General features: G+C 45.5%; 1 protein-coding gene across 11 annotated transcripts in view; it reads right to left on the bottom strand.

Moving 5' to 3' along the window:
- Positions 1–17,874, bottom strand: part of LOC123811525 (transformation/transcription domain associated protein) — a 120,240-nt gene extending 102,366 nt beyond the window's left edge. For 8 of the 11 annotated variants that reach the window (XM_045827807.1, XM_045827728.1, XM_045827781.1 and 5 more), the window contains exons 1-7: positions 17,138–17,579; positions 15,044–15,204; positions 14,592–14,641; positions 6,231–6,341; positions 4,855–4,959; positions 3,825–3,908; positions 2,241–2,297 (exon numbers count right to left, since the gene is read on the bottom strand). In XM_045827807.1, the coding sequence (XP_045683763.1) occupies positions 2,241–2,297; positions 3,825–3,908; positions 4,855–4,959; positions 6,231–6,341; positions 14,592–14,641; positions 15,044–15,143 (507 nt within the window). In that variant the 5' untranslated portion in view covers positions 15,144–15,204; positions 17,138–17,579. The other 3 variants (XM_045827737.1, XM_045827746.1, XM_045827755.1) reach the window with 3 other exon arrangements.
- Positions 17,875–23,564: the final 5,690 nt, after the last annotated feature.

The following is a 23,564-nucleotide window of genomic DNA, read 5'->3' as shown; positions in this document are numbered from 1 at the left end:
ACCTAGGTCCCCCAAACCCACAAGCCCAGCTGTTACCAGCCAACCAGCAGCATTCAAAGACTTTGTTTCCTAATAGGGGACAGATGGCCTTTTACTTTAAAAGATTTACTTCGCTCAGACTTCCAGCAAGATGGAGGAATAGGTGGACGCACCGTACCTCCTCGCACAACCAAGATTAGAACAACAATAATTTACAGACATAATATCACTCAGAACTGGCAGAGGATTTATCTGAATGGAAGTCGGACAGCCAAGAAGTTGAAGTAGACCCGTACATCCAGACTGGTAGGGGACGACGAGCCGGGCGGGCACGGGGCTGGCGCGGGTCGGGGGCACGCGGAGGTCAGGGAAAATTTGGCGCAAAATCGGCGCGACAGCCATTCGGGGCGCAAGAACGCAGCCGTGATCCCTGAGTGCGCAAGCTGCGGCTGGGGGACCCAGTGAGGCAGCAATTGTGGACCAGGGCGGAGCTCGCGGCCCAGGATCCCGAAGAGGTGTCTGAGCCCAGGAGAACGGGACTACCGCCATTGTTCCCGCCCGTCCCCGCTCCTGCCCCAGCCCCCGCCCCCACATATAACGCCACAATCTAGCAACTGGGGTGCCCAGCTCTGGTGAACACCTAAGGCTCCGCCCCCCACCGTAACAAGAGCAACCAGACCGAAAAAAAAAAAAGGGAGACAGGGAAAGACATAGACATGTTTCCAGCAGAACAGATCAGTCCCCCAGGACTCATCCTTTTGAGCGACCAAGAAATAGCCAATCTATCAGATGCACAGTTCAAAACACTGGTGATCAGAAAGCTCACAGAATTGGTTGATTTTGGGCGCAATTTAGATGAAAGGATGGAGGTTACCATAAAAGAGATGCAGGAAGATACGCGGAGGAGAGCCAATAGTGAAAGGAAGGAATCTGAGTCTCAAAACAATACAGTGGACCAGAAGGAAGATAGAATCAACCAAGCAGGAAAGCATGATGAAATAAGAATTCAAAAAATCGAGGAAAAGCTTAAGAACATCCAGGACACCTTTAAACGTTCCAATATCCGAATTATAGGGGTACCAGAATCGGAAGGGGAAAAGCAACAAATTGAGCACGAATTTGAACAAATAAAAGAGAACTTCTCCAATCTGGCAAAGGGAACAGTCTTCCAAGAAATCCAAGAAGCTCAGAGAGCCCCAAAGAAGTTGGACCCAAGAAGAAACACACCAAGGCACATCATAATTACATTAGCCAAGGTAAAAACGAAGGAGAGAATCCTAGAAGCAACAAGAGATAGGACAGTCACCTACAAAGGAGTTCCCATCAGACTGTCAACTGATTTCTCCAAAGAGACCTCACAGGCAAGAAGGGGCTGGAAAGAAATATTCCAAGTCATGAAAGACAAGGACCTACATCCCAGACTGCTCTATCCAGCAAAGCTCTCATTTAGAATGGAAGGGAAGATAAAGTGCTTTTCAGATAAGGTCAAGTTAAAGGACTTCATCATCCCCAAGCCCTTATTTATGAAATGCTCAAGGGACTTATCTAAGAAAAGAAGATAAAGAAAAGACATGTATAGTAAAAGGACAGCAAACTCACAAATATTAACAACCACACCTAAAGCAAAACCAAAAGAAACTAAGTAAACAACTAGAACAGGAACAGAACCACAGAAATGGAGGGCACATGGAGGGCTAGCAGCAGGGGGGGTGGGAGGAAGAGAGGGGGGGAAAAGGTATAGAGAATAAGTAGCATAGAATGTAGGTTGAAAATAGATAGGGGGAGGGCAAGAATAGTACGGGAAATGTAGAAGCTAAAGAACTCACAAGTATGACACATGGACATGAACTAAAGGGGGGGAACGTGGGTGGAAGAGGGGGTACAGGGTGGAGGGGAGAGAAGGGGGGAAATGGGACAACTGTAATAGCATAATCAATAAAATATATTTTAAAAAAAAAAGAAAGCACTGAGTAAAACACAAGACAATCCAAAACTGTCAATGGTTACTTGCAAGTGATAACGTTCTGGATGTACCTTCTGGGTTTTCTGGCAAAATTTCTACAATAAGAATACATTAAATAAAGTATTTATTCTAACCAGTAAAACCAAAAGAATTTTTTTAAATGACTGATTTATGAACCTAGATTCTGATCATCAATAAACATGACCTGTTGTTCTACATTTGGCACCCCATTACTACTTCAACCCAGGTGGTCCAAATTAAATGTAGGTAATGAATTCAACTGATATTAAAACCATACCACTACTTTTGGAAGCTCCTTGTAAATCTGCTTCACAAAATCCAAAAAATGATGAATCTAAAGGAAAAGAAAGACAGTATAAGGAAGTTATTTATAAACAGAAAATGCTTACAATAAATAAGAAAAATGTTAGTCATCTTAGCATACAAGAACTCTTAAACAGAAACATGTCAGACCCAAAATACAAACTGGCAATGAATGTGAACAAAAAAAGATGCCCCAGCTGGTGTGGCTCAGTGGACTGAGCACCGGCCCGTGAACTGAAAGGTGGCTGCTTCGATTCCCAGTCAGGGCACATGCCTGGGTTGTGGGCCAGATTCCCAGCGGGGGGCGCATGAGATGCAGCCACACATTGGTGTTTCCCTTTCTTTCTCCGTCCCTTCCCTTCTGTCTATAAATAAATAAATCTTAAAAAAAAATTTTGTGCCCTGGCTGGCGTAGCTCAGTGGATTGAGTGCAGGCTGCAAACCAAAGCATCACAGGTTCGATTCCCAGTCAGAGCACATGCCTGGGTTGCAGGCCACGGCCCCCAGCAACCGCACATTGATGTCTCTCTCTCTCTCTTTCTCCCTCTCTTCCCTCCCTAAAAATAAATAAATAAAATCTTTTAAAAAATTTTGTTTAAACGTTAACACTTTCAACCTAGTAATCCTAAGTTGACAAACCCAGTCTATGAAGTAATTTGAACTAGAAACAGATATTCAATAATAGTCAAAAAATAGTTTTCTGAAATAACTTTAAATATCTAAAACCAAGAGCACTGGTATCTAAGAATACTATACATCCATTAAAAATTAACTTTATAAAGAATTTTTATTGAAAAATGCTTATATATGTGAAGGGAAACAGTCAGGACATCAGAGGTCACGCAGTGTGACAGTCACTGTGTAGAAAACACTAGATACACATAGGGTGGGGAAAAGAAAAGGAAATCCATATTGTCTTTAAGATGGAAAGAGTTGTATTTCATTGCTATGCTTCCAATTTCCAAATAATCTATAATGGGCATGTACTAAGCATGTCTTCATCACAGAAGACACTATTAATTATTGCTAGCACAGAGTATTTAATATTTACTCCATAGATGCTAAGCACTGTGCTAAGAATTGTAACTTTTATATTTAAATTCTTCAAGCAATCTTTGAGAAAATACTGTGAGTGTCCTCACTTTGCAGAAAAGGCTCCAAAAGGAGCTCCAAAAGGCTCCTGAAAGTTTACCCAGTGTCACACAGCTACTGAGCTGCAGAGCTGATGTTCACACCCAGCTCTGCCTTCAGAACCCACACCTTGGCCCTTGTAAACATGAAGTGACTGGTGCCTCCCGGCCCCTCAGACGTTTCTGAGAGCCGGGAGCATGCAGACAGCCCAGCCAATGCGGTGGGTAACACATATCAGCCGCCGACAATCCAGTTAGATACTCGTGTACACACTCAAAACATAACAGGTAACTGCTAACCCCACACGGGACCTCCCCCAAAGAGGCTGTGTTTTCTGCACTTGCAAGCAGCACGCGCTCTGTCAACACTCCAAGAGAATAAAAACTGTCGCCGGCACACTTTATAAACGCTCGCAAGAAAAACTTACTTCTTGTGTGATAGCTGGCCTGAACTGTTTATGCAGCTCAATAATTATTCTCAGACAAATAAGAACGTTTTCTTCATTTTCCGTCTTAAAAAAGAAAAAGCATTTAAAGAGTTACAATTCTGAAGACTTATTTTAACCTCAGGACTAAAGACTATTTTCTAAGTATTTTTCTGTATACACACACTCCATCAGCCAACTCAGATTTGATTTGTTGAAGATTCCTTGAACCACAGAACACAACTGCCCAAACAGGAAGCTCCTGCGGTCTTCCTGGTGAACCACCTGAAGGGCAGCCCACTGTGAGTTCTCGGCAGTAACACTCGGACAGACAAGGTAACTGGCATTTGTGGCAAGTCACAGCACGAACTAAGGTCTAGAGGTATTGCCAAAAGAATGAGCAATTACTGAGCACCCCCATGTGCTGAACTGAGCTAAACACCCACACTCTCTAAGTGGGGGGTTCCACCCACACTGCACCTACCAGGAGGCTGAGGCTCAAAGACCAGCACCGTGGCTAAGAGGACACAGCTGACACGTGAGAGCCAGGATCTACATCCAACTCTCCCCCCGTCCCAGGTTCACCTTCCCAAGGGGCCCAGAGACACAAGAGAATGCTAAACACATCAATACTAAGAACAGCAAGAAAGTAATTTTAGAAGTTAACTTTACAGGTGTCAGGCGGATTAGCCCCAAGAATCTAAGATTCTTGTGAGCCTCTACTGTTGCCTGACACACACAAAATCAGAATGCACAAAGCCAAAGAACCCTGCACGGAGTGCGTCTGCCACCATGCAAGTCTTTCGGAGATTTCCACCACGCAGAGTCAATTCTTCAGTGACTCGAAAAAAAAAGAACGTGCAAATTAAAAGTAATAACCTTTGAGTAATTTGGTGGGCAAAACAGGGAAAACAGACATTGTGAATCAGAACTTCAATGAAAAGGAAAGAGCTATATAACACTGGATTTTACATTAAGAAAATCATTGAAAGTTTTGAATAGGTCAAAATAACAAGAACTCTCCAAAGGTTACCTCTAAAAAGCGAAACATCACAGACAAAACATTTTTCGTATGAGGACGAAGATGTTCATTGGTTGGTATTCTATGAATTATTTCAAGAACTAGTTTCCGCAGTTGCTGGTGGGAAAAAAAATTAGAAACGTAAATATGAAACCCTTGCAGAAGTTCCAAAGTAACCCTCCTGCTCTCTTCAAGTGTCACGCCGCTGTCTGGGCCCGGCACTGGCGACCCCAACCACGTGGGGGTCCCGCTTAGGAAGGCTCCTGTACACTCTCACTGTAACCCAGAGCATGTACTGCAAATCACCGTGTCCAATACTTCCCCAACAGTGTATCAAACCAATCAAGCACATCGAATTTTTCCTCTTTCACACCTTACCTCAGGCGGACAGGGCATTAATTAGGGTATGAGTGTGGAGTGGATTTACGAGGAAAGAGCAAAACAGCAAGCGAACCTCACTGAGATCTCTGTCTGCAATCTCAGTTTAGCACCTCCAATGTTTTCTCTAATTACCCTAGACCCAAGGACTAATTTCATCATGAGCTACACTGAGCTTTCATGATTCTGTCTATGGAGCTCACAAGTAAAACATAGATCAAATACACACACACACACACCTTGAAATGGTACAACATAAAAACGCTTTATTTAGCCCTAGCCAAGGAGCTCAGTTGGTTAAAGCATCAACCGGATACACCAAGGTTGCGAGTTTGATCCCAGTTGGGGCACATGAAAGAATCAACCAATGGCCCTGGCTGCTGTGGCTCAGTGGATTGAGGCACCAGTCTGTGAATCAAAGGGTCCCTGGTTCAATTCCCAGTCAGGACACATGCCTGGGTTGCAGACCAGGTCCCCTACAGGGGGCACACAAGAGGTAACCACACACTGACGTTTCTTTCCCCCTCTTTCTCTCTCCCTTACTCTCTCTCTAAAAACAAATAAAATCTTTAAAAAGAAAAAAATGATGTGATGGGACTGCTTTAAAAAATCACAAAGAGGAGAGGGTAAAAAGAGCGGGTGGGGCTAGAAGTAAAACAAACTGGCCATGAAATACAAGAATTAAAATGAGTAAGAGCAGAGCTGGGACAACAGGTATGGGGAGAATCACGAGACCACTGCTCCTCCCTTTGTACACTTTCCTGGTCACTTGTAATAAAAAGTGCACCACACACCACCGAGTCAGCAAACGTGAAAAACTAAAACTGTGAAAGAGACGGACGTGACAAAATAAAACCGAGACATTCAAGTGAGCAGGCAAAGGCCTTGGGCACAGTCACTCGTATGTGACAAAACCTCTTCCATTTTTAAGTGGAACCACGGGATTTTTTTAGTTGTTTTAATCCTACCACACGCTAATTTTTTCTCATTGATATTCTTAAACACATTACCTGGGCTGGTTTCTCCTGAAGAAACTGAACTTCTCCATCTTGCAGAAATGTAAGAAATCGAGGGATGATATGTTCCAGGAATGTAGAATATTGAGGCGATGACGTTACATTCTAATTATGCAAAAATAAAAGAAATCCCCATTAAGTCTGTGTACATATTTTCATTTCAAATTTACACAGTATTACAATAACCTAAAAAGAATATAAAACATTTTACCAGAGTCAAGAGTAACTTCTAATACTTTTAGATGCTATGGTGATAACATAGTTTTAAATAAATCAAGATGACCGTTGCCTCTGAAATCCAATCCAAGAGAACTGAATGCTAAAATTCACTGCTGAAACCAGGAATTCGAGCGCCGTGAAAAACGGTGAACTTGGGGCCAGTTCCAGACTGGCTCCACCACCCCAAATGTAAGACCTCTGAGATGTCATTTAGCTTCCAGAGCTGAGTTTCTTTACGAGGGAAACAAAGACCTGAAACAAACTGACACCTTTTTCCAATCTAAAAATGTAATTTATTAATTAGGTCTAGATGAATTAGATTATAATCTAATCTAATCCATTCTCTATCCTAGCACTAATTGTAAAAGGAAAATATGAAATGACACTATACTTTTGAGTAAAATGGCTACTTCTGCAGCTTCTGGACCCCACTTAGGATTATAAACCTCTGCACCACAGCAACCCCACCTGTTAAGGAAAGGGTCCATCCCATCTGCCCTGGTTGGAGGCCCTGTTGGATGAACATCGTCCCGAACACCAAAAGGTAGCAGGTCCCATCGCTGGTCGTGGCACAGGCAGGAAGCCACCCATCGACGTTTCTCTCCCTCACTCTCTCTCTCCCCCACCTCCTTCCTCTCCCTTTAAAATCAATGAACATACCCTCAGGTGAGGATTAAAAATGAAAAGTATATCTCCTGCCTCACGTGATCGTGTAAACGTTACACAAATTGATATAAATAAAGCTTACAATAGCGTGTGCAGTGAACGCTCAACAAGCATTCTGTTAGTGTCCACAGCACACCTGTGTGCTCAACGGATACTGCGCTGCATGCTTTCTGCTCTGTCCCATCGGGCCTCCCCACAGCCCTCAGGTGAATATTCTGCCCATTTCACAGATAAAGAAAGGGTTGAAAACTTGCTGAATGTCAGAATCGATAAGTTCTAGAAGTGGATTCAAATTCAGTGTGACACCCAAGTCCTTTCCTCCTTTTAAAGTCTCACCTGCTTATTTAACAAACAGATGCTAAGCTCCTATCAGGTACTCAGTAGAAATAAAATGAAGACAGTATGCAGTTCATGCCCTCAAGGATGCAGGAGGCAGCAGTGTGCTGGAGAAGACAGGTATCAAAAGAAAAACTAACAATATGACAAAGGAACATCTAACAATGGAACGTAATTTGTGGACAGAACCAATGGCAGAGACCATCTTCCTGAAGAGGTGATGGTTATATGAAAACATGGAAGGCCAGTAGGACTTAACCATGTGAAAAACTGTAAAAAGAAGGTCCTAAGGAAAGCAGATGCAAAGGCATGAAATTACGAGAAAGCGTGAATGTAAAAGGCACTAACAAAACTGAGTCAGAGAAGCCAGAGAGGCGCAGCATCTGGGCAGTGAAATCTGGCGTCTGGAGCACAGACGCTGGTCTGGACTCAAAGCTGTCAATGACACTAAGGCAGTCTGAGAAGAGCAGTCCATAAAAGAACAAACAGACCAGGAGGAGACACCACAGAAGCAGTTCCTCTCAAAGAACTCACACATGGACTTACTCAGATTTACTCTCTCTGAGATCCAGCACCAGGGTAATGGCTTGAAAGACACCAGTGGCATACAGGGAGGAACTGAAGTGTCAGGAATCAAGGTTGGCAGAGGCCACTGTCCATTTCTGAGCCCTCCACCCACAGAGCCAATAGCCAGCACACAAGAACCATCTCTGAGACTCCATCCGCCTGGCTAACACTTTACCCCACCCTGAAGATCCCCAGAGATTCCATCCCACCCAACTTAGGGGCCCACCCAAACTGTTAACATTACTTTTCCATATGAATAGCTAGTCTTGGCTCAAGCTTCACAACTTCCTAAAACCTATGAAACAGGCCCCACACTAGCAGCAGCCAGCCTAGATTCACAGCTTGGCTTTACCTGGGAATCTCCACGACCAGCACAAGCACCAGCCATCTCACACTCCTTTACAGCTCATGCCAGGTGAATCCGGGCAGAACCCAGGTGGGGGCTGACCTTGGCCTGCACCACCCGGGAAACCCCAGATCCTGTGCACCCAGTGGACAACCACAGACCACATCGAAGCACCACCACCCTAACCCCCTCCGTGGAGGGCAGAGGTTGGTGGTCAGTGGTCACAGCCAGTCCTTGCAGCTGACTGGCCTGGGTAAATCCCTCCCATTGACCTGCCAATAGCAACTAAAGCTCAACTGCAAGAGGAGGCAGTGCTCAGCCCACATGGAGGGCACATCTCCAGTACTGAGCTTGGGCGATACGGGAGGTTGTGCCACTCTCCCTAGAGGACACCTACTACATCAGGCCATGCTACCAAGACATGGAGTCAAAGCAACTCTACCTAATACACAGAAACACACACAGGGAGGCTGCCAAAATGAGGAGACCAAGAAACATAGCCCAAATAAAAGAACAGATCAAAAAGAACTAAACGAAATGGAGACAAGCAATCTATTCAGATGCAGAGTTCAAAACACTGGTTATAAAGATGCTCAAGGAACTCAGTGAGGACTTCAGCAGCATAAAAAAGACCCAGTCAGAAATGAAGGATACACTTATTGAAATAAAGAACAACTTACAGGGCAACAACAGTAGAGAGGTTAAAGAATGAGAATCAAATCAATGATTTGTAACATAAAGAAGCAAAAAACAACCAATCAGAACAACAACAAGAAAAATAGGATCCATGCCCTGGTCGGTGTGGCACAGTGGATTGAGTGCCAGCCTACAAACCAGAGGGTCGTGGGTTTGATTCCCAGTCAGGGCACATGCCTGAGTTGTGGGCCAGGTCCCCAGTAGGGGGCACATGAGAGGCAACCACACATTGATGTTTCCCTCCCTCTCTTCCCCTCTCTCTAAAAATAAATAAAATCTTTCTTTTAAAAAGTCCAGAAAAAACAGGGACAGCGTCAGGAGCTCCAGGACAACTTCAGGCATTCCAACACTGGCATCACAAGGGAGCCAGAAGGAGAAGGAAAAGAGCAAGAAACTGGAAATCTGTTTGAAAAAATAATGAAAGAAAACTTCCCTAATTTTGTAAAGGACACAGACATGCAAGTCCAGGAAGCACGGAGGGTCCCAAACAAGATGGATGCAAAGAGGCCCACTCTAATAGACATCATAATTAAAATCCCAAAGGTTAAAAGGTAAAAGGAGAATCTTAAAAGCAGCAAGAGAAAAGCAGTTAATTATCTACAGGGGCATCCCCATAAGACCATCACCTGATTTCTCAAAAAAAACTTTGCAGGCTAGAAGGGACAGGCAAGAAACATTCAAAGTCATGAAAAGGCAAGGACCTACAGCCAAGATCGCTCTACCCAGCAAAGCTATCATTTAGAATCGAAGGGCAGATAAAGAGCTTCCCAGACAAGAAAAAACTCAAGGAGTTCATCATCACCAAATCATTATTATATGCAATGTTAAGGGACTTATTTAAAAAAAAAAAAAGATCAAAACTATGAACAATAAACTAGCAGTACCTACATACCTATCAACAAATGAATCTGAAAAACAAACTAAGCAAACAAGAAGAACAGCCAGAATCATAGGTATGGAGACCGTTTTCATGGCTGCCAGATGCAAGTGGGGTGAGGGGATGAAAGAAGTACAAACAGGCAATTACAGAGTAGCCATAGGGACGTAAAGTACAGCACAGGAAATGGAGTAGCCACAGAATTTACAAGCATGACCCACGGACATGACAACGGTGTGGGGACTCCGTGAAGGGAGCAAATGGGGAAACACTGGGACAACTGTAGTAGCATAAACAATAAAAAATAATTTTAAAAGAGAAAAATATATTTCATGGAAATGTAAACAAGTGAACGCAGGGTAGCAATACTTACTATCAGACAAAATAGACTTTGAAACAAGGACTATAACAAGAGACAAATAAGGACTCAGCAACTCTACTTCTGGGTATTTACCCAATAAAACCCAAAACACTAGATCAAAAAGTTCATTGTAGCATTATTTACAACAGCCAAAATATGGAAGCAATCTGATAAACAAATAAAGAAGTTGTGGTACACATCTGCAATGGAATATTACTTGGCCATAAAAAAGAAGAAATAAAGAAGTCTTACCATCAGCAACAACATGGATGGACCTAGAGGGCATTGTGCTACATGAAATAGGCAGAAACAGAAAGACAAATACTGTATGACTTCACTTATACATGGAATCTAGAAAATAAATTAAACCCACAAACAAAACAAACTCATAGATACAGAGAACATGTCAATGGTTGCCAGATGGGAGTGGGTTGGGAGGACAGGTGAAAAAGGAGACAGGATTAAGATGTGCAAACTGCCAGTTATAAAAGCAGTCACAGGGGCATAGAGTACAGCATAAGGGATACAGTCAATAATACTGTGATAACTGTGACAGACAACAGGTACTAGACTTACTGGGATGATCACTTGGTAAGTATATAAATGCCTAAACACTATGTTGTACGCCTGAAACTAATATAACACTGTATGTCAACTGTAACAGAAAAATAAAGTTATTTTAAAAAACTGCTCATCACCTTTTATCCCCAAAGGTTAAAACTTTACAAAACACTCATATTCAAGGATTTACAGGAGAGGAACGAGCCTCACAGTGAAATATTATCAGGATTATCCAGGAACCAAGCTCACCTGCACAGCAGCCCCTACCAACCAATAATTCCACAGACTTCAAAACATCTGAGTGCCAAGTTTCTCCCATAAAAAGATGCAATAAACAAACTGTCCAATTATCCTGCCAGTATTTTAACTGAGCCCTGAGCTTTTTGATCCACGTGAATTTTTCAGTGACTTCTAACTCAACAGTTTCCTTATTTTCTGTCCTAGAAGATGGCCCATATGATATTTACTTACCCTAAAATCTCATCACTGAGTGGTCAGTGAAGTGAATTTCTAAGACTCTTGAAATCATCAGTACTGTTTTTCAATTTCACTCACTTCATTTAAGTATTTTTTTCTGGGATGGCAGCAATGGCAATTTAAAATCACTTAGTGATTGTCATTCCAGCATTTAATTCTTTCAAGGACTTCATCATCTGAATTTAAGGTGAATATCTATGCCGTACCGGTTTCAAAAGTCACTTTTTGGAAAAGCCCAAGTATCCTGCTTCAGTAACTTTTAATTCTGCTAAAGTAATCAATACATCTGAGACCAAAGCCAGGAACTGACCTGCTAACTGCAGAACACTAAACAGGAGAAAAAGAGATCAGACACTCGACCCAGAGAGCCCCAGGCCCGCACTCAGAGGCCGGCCCAAGTGTGCTTGCTCCAGCAGGTTCAGGCTGCTCCGGGGCTTCAGCCCCTCACACAGCCCTTAGCCCCATCAGGGCGCCAGCTCTCCCCTACAGGTTCTTCCTGTAGATAAAACACGGAATGCAGCCCGGCCAGAAATCTGTTAGTTAACACGTTGTCCTGACAGGCCGAGTTTGCAGGTTCTACCCTCAGTCAGGGCACATACAAGAATCAACCAATAATGCATGAATAAGCGAGACTCAAAAATCGAAGTTTCTCTCTCTCTCAAAAGAATAATTTATTTTAAAAAACTCAGAATGCAGGACTATCTTTTTCTATACCCCACCTCTTTTTTGTTTTTTTGTGTGTTTAACAATTTGCATTAACGGCTCCGGCAAAAGAGAAGCTCTTTAGCTTAATCTCTAAATATCTCAGGATTTTTTTTCCAGCTCAATTTAAGTCAGTAAGTCTTTGAAAACAACTTTTTTTTTTTAAATGGCTGGTGTGGTTCAGTTGATTGAGCGCCCACCTGTGAATCAGAAGGTCACAGGTTCGATTCCCAGGCAGGCACTTGCCTGGGTTGCCTGGGTTACTTTTCACATGTCCCCAGTTGGGGGCATGTGAGAAGTAACCAATCGGTGTATTTCTTGCACACTGTTGTTTCTTACCCTCTCTTTCTCCCTCCCTTCTCCTCTCTCTGAAACCAAATAAATAAAATCTTTTTTTTAAACGAAAATACTGTCCATTACTACAGATACTAAGATATCTGGTTGAATCCCACTAGCATTTATTTAATGTTTACTAATTCAAATGACCATGCCAGAGGCTAGGAAATATTTTATCTAGTGTTCTTAATCATATTGTGAAAGGTTTAGTAATTCCCACATCAAAAATAAGACATGTGACTGACTAATCTGCCTAGGAAACTAAATGGCACCATATTAACTATAAAGTTGACAAAACATGAGAGAACAGTTTTCGGGTGCTGGACAAGAAGCCGTGGAAGACCACGACCTCCGAGAGAAGGGGAACTCACAATCAGAGCCCACGATCACCATGCCTCTCTGCCTAGGTCCGATTTCCGAACCTGGGCTCAGCAGGCTGGGGCCCAAAGAGATTGTGCTGCACACACCACATTCTCTCCTGCAGAGCACACACCAGAGAGCAAAGGTGCAGGCAGAGCCCCAGAGAAAAAGGAGCTGCAGGATGAGGGTGAGTATGGTCTGCCATGTGTCTGTCCTTGAGACCTTGACTGAGGGCTGAGCTACATGTACAGGTAAGGTAGCGTGAGACTACCTGAGGCTTAACAGAGAGTGACAGCTCTGAGGCTAAGAGATGGCTGGAGACACCAGAGTTCTGACAAAATTGAGGGTGCTGGGTCCAACCTAGCCACAGTGCAAAGACCTTAACACCCCACGGCTGAAGAAGGACAATTTCCTAGAGTAAGAACCATTCTAGACTCCTTCCGACACATCCTATCTGAATTTACCCTCTCACCTAACACCTTGGGCTTCCCACAGATCCTCCCTACCATGGCATAAAACCAAGATTAGCCGGCAACTGGAACGCCAACTACAATAAAAATGTCAACACTCAGCCCTGGCTGGCATAACTCAATGGATTGAGCGCGGGCTGCGAACCAAAGTGTCGCAGGTTCCATTCCCAGTCGGGGTACATGCCTGGGTTGCAGGCCATGACCCCCAGCAACCGCACATTGATGTTTCTCTCTCTCCCTCTTTCTCCCTCCCTTCCCTCTCTAGAAAATAAATAAAATCTGAAAAAAAAAAAAAGTCAACACTCTTCAAAGGGAAGTAACAGAATGCAGTCCCTACAGTTCACACACAATGTCCACTACACAATCAAAACCACTAGACATGCAAACAAGCACGACAAAGTGACCCTTGGTCAACAGAAACCAACTTCACAATCCAAATGCTGTGCGTAACGAGCTTTCCAGCAGTCATTACAAATACGTTCAAAGAATAAAAAAGGAAAATATGGTCTTAATAAATATATACAAGAAATTTGCAGAGAAGTGAAATCTATCAAGAACCAAATGGAAATTCTGTAACTGAAACTACAACAGAAATTTTAAAATGCAAAACCCAGGCATATCCCTGACTGGGAATCGAACCAGCAAGCCCTTGGTTCACAGGCCAGCACTCAATCCACTGAGCCACACCAGCCAGGGTTCTCTCCCTCTCTTTCCACCTCCCTTTCCCGGTCTAAAAAGAAAATAAAATCTTAAAAAGAAATACCCATGTGCAAAATACTACTCTGGAATATGATAATGATTTTGTTTCTAAATATAAAGAAATAAATAACTGAATTAAAAAATTAAAATGAAAGATTTTTTTCCTGAAAAGTTGGGCCAAAAATATGGGTGCACATTATACATGGCAAAACACAGTATATACCTAAAAAGTTACATTTAAAAATTAAAAAGTGGCCCTGGTTGGTGTGGCTCAGTGAGTTGAGTGCCAGCCTGAGAACCAAAAGGTCTCCAGTTAGATTCCCAGTCAGGGCACATGCTTGGGTTGTGGATCACAACCAATCAGCAACCAATCGATGTATCTCTCACATCGATGTTTCTCTCCATGTCTTTCTCCCACCCTTCCCCTTTCTTTAAAAGTAAATTGTTTTTTTAATTTAAAAAATGTTAAACAACCCAAACCAAAGCAACTATCAACAGTATGAAAAAGATGGACAACAATGTGTAAAAACTATCAAGTTTCAATTTTAAAATACAATAAATTCCATTAACAGAAATAATACTTTTGGAGTAACTAGTGAAAAGATTGACAGAGAAGCAACAGGAAAGCTTATGAGAGTATTTACTTCAAAATGAAAAGCATAAAATATAATAAAGATCATACCTCAAAATTTTCACTAACTTCTTGCATCATTTTTAACTTGGTTTCATCAGCTGTAAAATGACAAAACAAATCATCAGATAATTGCAATTACATTAAGGATGTTCCTAAAATTACTGGACTGAATATGAGAAGCAATCAGATCTTATCAGTTTGACTGTCATGGCCCCACAGAAGGCACATAACTAGGTCCCTACAGCCAGCCACACACATTCACACTCCCAGACATACGTGTGCATGCACAGACCCAGAGAAACACACATGCATACACATGCACACACGTGCCTCTGGGGCTCCAGCCAGTAATGCTCATCACTTTGCTTCTCCACAAGGCAGGGAAAGAAGAAATCAGGATAAAGTTAATATTCCTATTTGTCTCCATGTGTACAGTCTTTGAACTGAGATGCATGAGTCACATTAATGCATTTCTTAATAACAAAAAAGGATCAACTCACGGGTATTTACATCAGTGAGAGCTGCTACAAACTGAAGGTATTTTTTCATCAGAGTGGTTTGGTCAACCACGGTGGCCCCTTGTGTTGCAACAAATGCCATTTTCCTTTTGATCTAGTTTACTTCTCAAGAGAAAAGTATCAGGTCCATGAGTTCACCCAGCCTATGAAAAGAAATATATAAATTAGCCAATTTATTTTTTTTTTAGATTTTCTTTATTTATTTTTAGAGAGGGGAAGGGAGAAAGAAAGGGAGATGAACATCAATGTGCAGTTTCCTCTCACATGCCCCCTACTGGGGACCTAGCCCACAACCCAGGCATGTGCCCTGACTGGGAATCGAACCAACAACCCTTTGGTTCTCAGGCCAGCACTCAGTCCACTGAGCCTCACCAGCCAGGGCTAAATTAGCCAATTTAGTAAGGACACAAGCTCACAATCTCTACAAAAACCCTACGTAAATGTCTGCATTTATCTAAATATTTTTCCATTAATCCAGAATACACTATTCCCTGTTTTTTTAATTAAAATTTACCTAAATCCACTTTACCTATTAATTTCTAAACATGATTTTTCTAGACAGATATTTTTCTTTCCTTCCACATTTCCTTCTTTCACTAGGCCAGGGGCCAACAATGTTCTTTATATTCTCTCTATAAAAACAAAGATGGATAGTAAATATTTTAGGCTTTGTGACCATGAAGTCTGTTACAACTATTCAGCCAGACACCACATAAATGAACAGTAGTTATGATCCAATACAACTTTACTTCTAGACACTGAAATTTCAACTTCATATAATTCTCATGTGTCACGAAACATTACTTTTGACTTTTTCCCAACCATTTAAAACACGTAGAAACCATTCTTAGTTCACAGGCTGAAAAACAGGTATCAAGCTGCATTGGGTCGGCTGGCTGGGGTCTGGCCAATTCTGCCCTAGGCCACTTGTTCTCCAACTTCAATATGCATTAAATCACCAGGTGCCGGAGATGGATTCCCAAGCATAATCCAGAGACAGTGGTTCAGTGAGCAGCCCAGGAAGCTGCAAATAGTTTGCAGATGGAATACAGTAGGCATTCAAAAAATGCACATTGACTAAATGAATAAATTATCTAAAATAGCATCTCCGTGAGTCACAAACAGGCTGTTGACCACACTCTGAGAAACACCACTTCAGACTGGAAAATAGAGGAAAACTTAGGTTCTATTTTAAAAGACCTCACAAGGGTCTGCAGAAGCTGGGGCAATTGCTTACCCACCCTCCTTGTATCTACCTTACTCTAGGCTGCCTTAACAGGCAGTTTCCTGACTTGATTTTCTTTCTTCAACAGACACACCAATAACTCTTCTGCAGACCTTTTCAGAAGCTTTGCCCTACCGGATACACTGCCTTGCAGCTCACACTTCTGCCCCCAGCGATGGGAACACCCTTAACACCACAAAGCCCCTTCTGGCCACTCTCCCAGAACCCCAAAAGCGCCGCTCCGATGCAAAATGGACACCCAGAGCTGTACCACCCTAGCACACACAGCCCACCACAAGTCCCACTCCTCTGGCTCAAGGAAGGAAAACGCCCGAAAGAGGCCAAAGGAAGGGATTCTGTTCATTCTGCAGGATGATGACCAGACTACAGCTTCCTGTTTCAGGTCACACTCCCTCCTCCAAACGCAGAAGGTCCCATACCCCCATCCCCATTCGGGACACCCAAGACTCTGGGTCATGCATGGCCTCTCCCTAAGAAATTTCTGGTCGACCCCAAACTTCTTAACCGCTTGGACCAACGTTACCAACCGACTCATCAACTCTTCCCTTTCCCGGGGACCCCAGGGGCCTGGCTCCGGTTTCCGTCCCGGAAAGGGTGGGGGTGCCTAAGGTGCTAAATCGTCTCATCCCGCCTATCTGTTGGGGAGTAAGTCGAAGAACCGGGAGGCCCAGGGTCCAGGCCTGGCTTCCATGGAAGTCCTACGTCCGGACCCAGGTGGAGAGGCCCAAGCTCGCGCCGCAGCGCACTCGGGCAAATGGCCCCACCGCCCGCCGCCACCGGACCGTGAGACGGAGCCACCGGGCCAGAGGGGGCGCTGTCCTCGCTCCTACCTTCGCTCCGCACGCTGAGCCAGGCGGGCCAGGTATCTGCGCGGAGGCCAGGAGGGGCCGGCTGAGCAGAGGCCCTCCCAGCAACGGCGCCCAAACCCCACGCTCTACCTTCCCGGGCTGTAACGGCCCTCCGCTTCCCTCCTTTTGTCACCGTCCCCAGACCCCGAGCGCCCGCCTCCCAGGCCGTGCTACGGAAAGCGCCGAGGTCCAATATCCGCGCCGCTCATTTCCCTCCGCCCCCACCCCGGCCTCCCTTGGTGGAAAGGACAACAGCGTAGGTTGCGGCTAGGGCTGGGCCCCGCGAGAGACTGAGGGTACGCGGCACAGGTTGGCTTCCCTCTGCCACCCCACGGAGCCGTCGCGACCCAGAGATCTCCCCAAGCCTGGGCCGCATCACACTCGTGGGAGCCGCCGCACGCGCTTCCCGGGGCCGTTCGCTCCTCTCCCGCATTTACCGGGAATTCGGCGGCCGGCCCCCTGCAGCCCCGACCCGCAACCACCGACAAAGCACAGGACCTCCGCAGAACCGCCGCATGCAATCCCGCCCCCACTTAAAGCAGGGCCGCCGCGGGAGGAATAGGCCCGGGCGCACCGCCCCCAAATGGGTGCGGCCTGCGCTGGAAGCGGGAGGGGCTGTGCGGCACCTGCTAGCCCTCCCGGCCCTTTAAGCCTCGTCCGCGTGGGCGGAGTACCCCGCAGGGATGGAGACGCAGGGAGTTACCTACCACATCTGTTTCCTTGGGCTTCTGCCCTAAGTCTACTTGCCGGAGCCAGACTCCGCGAAGGTGCGGGAGTGACGATCGGCGTCTGCTCCCCGAGTGGGCACTCGATAGCAGGGGTCTAGTTCGGGAAAAGGCCACCCCTGCCCTGAATATTGCAGGCAAGGCGGGGTTTTCTCCTCCCCACCCCCACACACACACTTGCTTGCTCAGGCTCCCTCTTATCCCGAGAGGGGTTGGAGGAAAGGAAGGTCTTTGGGGAGTGGAAGGCAGGAGACAGGCAGATAGCCTGTAAGCAAAGGAAAACCCTGGTGTTCTGCCTGGAGACGGACGACTGGGTCATTTGTTTTGCAGCTGAATCACCCCAAGGCTGTCTCCTCCGACAGATGCCTCGGCCTAGGCCCAGGCAATGAGACGGGGGCCAGTGTGGCAGAACGCCCTGGTGCCTAGATGTGAAGGCTTGGGCTCCACCAAAGACCCTGAAAGAGTGCTCTAGAACGGGAACTTTTCAGGAAATGATCCAACACAAGACACGCGAAAACCCAATACTATCAATAGGCAAGCGAGTGTTGTAGGAACTTTAAGCCACAAAAACGTTGATGGCGAGAGGAATGAAATAGGAGAGGACCTGTGACGCCAAGGGGGGCCGGAAAAAGAAATGGACCAGAAAATGTCAGAGGCGGAGACTGGCGTGAGGGCTGAACCTGATTGGAGCAGGAAAATTGACCTGAGATGCTGTAGAGATTCCTAATACCAGACATCCGGCATTGACTAGCCCCTCCCACCTAGGCAGACCCCCTAGAATGCTCCCGACTGTTCTGAGATACGGAACCCGAGGAAGGAAGGTCCAAAGCTCCAAAGGATCTCAGCGGTCGTTCGCGCCACCTGCCTCGTCCCTTCCACAGGCTGACTGGGACCGGCGGCTGCCCTCACCTACGACTTGTGTTGCTTCCACCAGGGACAGAGGCGGCGACCCCAGCTGACGATGCGCTCCCAGATCACCTCCCAGGGCTTCACAGTCGCAGCCATTTTGGTGGGTTTGGCTGCGTCCCAGGCCTAGCCTTGAAAGCCCAGGACCAACCACCAGCCCTGACAAGTCCCTGTGTCAATGGGGGAGGAAGTGGCCAATTGAGTACCTGATTTTTTTTCCAGGAATCTTAGGTTCTCTTCCGTTTGGGTGTTGCACACTACTATTTCTGCCGCACCTTCTCCACTCCCTACTTAATAAACTCGGATCCACTTGCAATTTTATCAGTTCATGCTCAGTCTCACAAGGTGTCTGGTCTTTGGTTTTAGGTGTAAACGCACTAAACACTGCACAGACCCCTAGAAATGATATGACCTACTGATGCCCAAACTTTCCTGCAGCAAGGGCACTAATAAAGAGCAGAGATTTCCTAGGATGATACTGTTTGGGAGAGGGAAGAGGATTTTCCCAATAATTTTCAAACTTGCAGTAGACAAGCCTTCCTTAAGACTAGGCCTGCCCTGGTCCTGACAGAGGCAAGGGTTGGGTCCTCCCCTGTGCTTCGGCTCCTCACACCCCTCCCACCTCCTGAGAGCACCTAAGACCCCACGAATCTAGACCATCCTGCTGTGCTTGTTGCTGCATTTAACAGAACGGGGAATGGGCTCAGACATCAGTCTGGTGGAGTGGACAGGGCACCGTTCCGGAGCCTGTCAGTGGTTTGTGTGCCTGGTGTCTTGGAGTTAAAGGAAGAAAGGAGGCTGGGGACCTGAGCAAACTCTGCAAGACAGGCCACCTGTCACTTTTGCATTCATGTGCACTGTCAAACAGGTGTTCCTGGTCTGGGGTTGCTGTCAGCTCGGAAGTGCCGATTTGGACCTAGTTCCTTTCATGTGCGGCTCCGTTAATTCCAACACGCTGCAAGCGGCTAGAATGGGGAAAAGGGGGTAAAGAAGACACACCCACTTCTGGATCACCCTAACACAGTCTAGATTTGAAGAGTGCATGACTGGGGTCAGCTACATTGCTTGCCCCCTCTGTGGTCTCTCAGCTTAAGGCAAAGGTAATGTGTACAGAGCAGTACACTGTGGTATCCCTTGCCTCAAGACTCAAGGATATAGATTGATAAGGACTATGGCACAACTAAAGAGGATGGTTACAATTTTTAAAATGTTTTTTAAGGTTTTACTTAGTTTTAATTTTACTTTTAAAGACAGGGGAAGGGAGTGAGAAAGAGAGGGAGAGAAACATCAATGTGTGGTTACCTCACATGGCTCCTACTGGAGACCTGGTCAACAACCCAGGCATATGTCCTGACTGGGAATTGAACCAGCGACCCTTTGGTTTACAGCCCTTGCTCAATCCACTGAGCTACACCAGCCAGGGTTTCAATTTTTTAAATGTTTTCAATGGATTCAGAGAGGAAGGGAGCAAGAAGAACATCATGTTGTTATTCTATTCACTTATGCACTCACTGGTTACTTCCTGTATGTACATTGACCAGATTTTGAAGCAACAACCTTAACGTATCAGGACAAAGCTCTAACCAACTGAACTACCCAGCAAGGCAAAAGTGCCAGGCTCCAAACCACAAGGTCACTGATTAGATTACCAGTCTGGGACTTACCTGGGTTGAGGACCAGGTAGGTCCCTGGTTGGGGGCCTGCAAGAAGCAACAAATCTGTTTCTCTTGCACATTGATGTTTCTCTCCCTCTTCCTCCCTTCTGTCCCCTGTCTCTAAAAATAAATAAAATCCTAAAAATAATTAAAGTTATTTTTAAACAATTATTTTTTAGTTAGTTGACATACAATTTCATGTTTCAGGTGTATAACATAGTGATTATGTAACCGGAAAAGACTGGCGTTCGGGCTGCCTGTCACTACCAAATCCAATAAGCAATGACAGTGATTGAATCTTTTATAGGCACTTTATTCAGATGGCCGGCGATCCAAGAAGATGGCGGGTTCATACCCTAACAAACCATCTCCCTCTTTCTTTCCCAGTCAGATCTTTTATAAGGGGATTGGGGGAGGGCAAACAAGGTGTCAGCTAAAGCCTTTGAAATTCAACAGTTGCCTCCAGGGGGGAAGGGTAGTTAGTCCCTTGCTTCTTCCTGGTACAGACATCTTCAGACTGAGGTAATCTCCAGCCAGTGACCCAGGAGGTCAACTGCTGAATCCCAGGCGCCAGGATGGGCCTTATCTGTAGTTACTGAAACAAAAACTTAACATACACATTACTTGCTAGATTTATGACTATTTACCTTAAGCTAAATTTTCCCAAGTCTTAAACCCCTATCAATTAGACATTTATATACCTTACAAAGTAATACCCCAGTTAGTACCCATCTGACACCATCACACTTAATACAATATCATTGACTATATTCCCTATGCTGTACTTTATATTCCTGGGTAGTCACTATTTTTTAACTGTTACCATTACTGCGTCCCCTAAAAAAGCTATGTTGAATTCAATCATAACACTCAGATTTGACCTTATTTGGAAATAGGGTCTTGACAGAGGTAATCCAATGAAAATGAGGTTAAGGCGGGCCCCAGTCCAACATGACTAGTTTTCCTGATAAAAAAGGGGAAATCGGGACAAAGACAGACAGACGCATATAGAGGACAGGCCATGCGAAGGCGAACTCAGGATTGTAGTGATGCATCTACAGGCCAAGGACCTCAGAGGTGGCCGGGAGACAGAGGAAGCCGAAACGACCTTCCCCTGAGGCCTTTCAAGGGACGTGGCCCTGCTGACACCTGGACTTCCCACCTCCAGGAGAGAAGGGCACTCTGTTGCTCTAAGCCACATGCCACACGTGCTGGACATTGTCACAGCAGTTCTGGGAACTAAATCCGCTGGCAGTGACTCTAGTCTTTTTAGTCACTGTGCAGGTCACAGTATTTTGAAAGAAGCCACATCTGCAATCTCTGCTGCAGGGCAAGGAGGTGTGGTCACCTTTGGATCTTTCTCCCAAACCCACAGGAGGGTGCAGCTGAAGGAGGAGATCCCTGGGCCCTCCACAGGCACAGCGCCCCGGCCAATCCCACAGAAGGGAGCTGGCAGAGGCCTTCTTCACTGGCCTCTCTGCAAGGCTGAGACGAGCCTCCATGGGGCACCCCCACTCTAGCCTCTGCCCCCCCCCCACTTCAAGCCCCTGACCTCTGGGAGCCTTGTGCTTTCACCTGAGTGATGGTGCAGGAGGGTGCACCCAGAGGGCCCCCAAAAGAAGGATTTGTAATGGGGTTCAGAACTCAAGGTGTCCAGGAAATATTATAAAGATACATAGAATGTCCTCACCCTCCACTACAGGTGTGATTTGGGGAAAGGGACACTTGGAGCAGGGCCATTCAGAGCTGTTTTGCATAGCAACTAACTTTTGCAGCTAACCTCTGGCATGGTCATTTAACATATCTATAACCTTTAACTGGTTGCATAGATACGTTAAATAGCTGTGGCCACGCTCTGAGCCAAGGGGATGGAAGGAACTTCCCCTAGTTACAGCGCCTAGGAGGCCACCCCCCTAGTTACAGCACCTGCGTGAAAGCTTGGATCTCTCATGGTTGGCTCCATGACACGGGGCCACCCCTGCGCAGACTCATAATGAAGCCCAGTAAAGCTGGAAGGATATTTAAACCCAAACTCAGCACCCATTAAAGAGAAGCACGCTACTGCAGCCATGTGGGGAGGACCACACACTTTTGGCACAGGGGGACACCCCCCGACCAGGCCATGAGAAAAATCACCAAGCGGCTTTAGCAAAGAATCATCACGCAGCATTAGCTGGGGATCCCAACAACACAGCTGATGGTCCTGGGAACCGAGGGAGGCCTACCAGCCAAGCACAGAATACTGGCAAGAACTTGGACCTGCCTAAGCCATGGACTTCTATTTCTTTCCCTGAGATACGGTACCCCAAACTGGGCAAAGGGGGAAAAAAGACTGTGTGTTTGTGGGTGTTTTAAGGGACTTTGGGATTTTAACAAAGACATTAAACTATTACTCTTAAGGCTGTGTAACTTGAATAAATAACTCCTTTCCTTTTCACCAATCCCTAACATGGAGAACTATAATTCTCTGGCCTAGAGAAAGGCAAACCTAGTACAGAGGGACCCCAGAAGAAATGGGGATCAATTCGGTAGCATTGTGGGACCCTCTTCCCTGGTGGTCAACCAGGGAGGATCATGGGAGACTACATGAGCAGTAAAGCCCACCAAAACTAGCCAGGAAGGATCCGCCCTATAAGAATAAAGTCCCTCCAGCCCATAAGTCAACCTCTGCTTGAAGTTGGCCTGCTCCCATGTTCTCTGCTATAAATTCTGGGTGTTCGGTTCAATTCTTTGTCCCAATCACTAAAAACCTGGTCACCTGTGCCCACCTGTAACAATGGGAACACCAGGATCCCCATCTCACAAGCTGCTTCAAAGATCAGGAGAGGTCAAGGTGGCAACAGCATTCCATGAGAGGGGTGGGTTCTTTCCTCCTAGGGGTGGAGGCAGCAGACCCAGGCAACTGGGGACCCCACTTCCAGCTGGGAGCTCCTGGGTTTCCAAGGGAAGAGCCTCATCTTCTCTCAAGGCCATGAGGCTCAGGAAGCTCTAAGCACAAACTGAGCCCTGACACCATTTGTGGCTTCCAGAGAAATGAGAATGGTAATAAATAAGTGTAAAAAGAGTTAACAACACACCCTTTAAGCCAAGAAAATAATACATCGGGAGGGACAGTCACAACTC

This window comes from Phyllostomus hastatus, unplaced genomic scaffold (genome assembly GCF_019186645.2).
Source record: "Phyllostomus hastatus isolate PE091 unplaced genomic scaffold, TTU_PhHast_1.1 phas_contig_150, whole genome shotgun sequence".
Lineage (NCBI taxonomy): Eukaryota > Metazoa > Chordata > Mammalia > Chiroptera > Phyllostomidae > Phyllostomus > Phyllostomus hastatus.
Note: the sequence above shows the minus strand (reverse complement) of the source record. Positions and strands in the feature narration are given on the sequence as shown.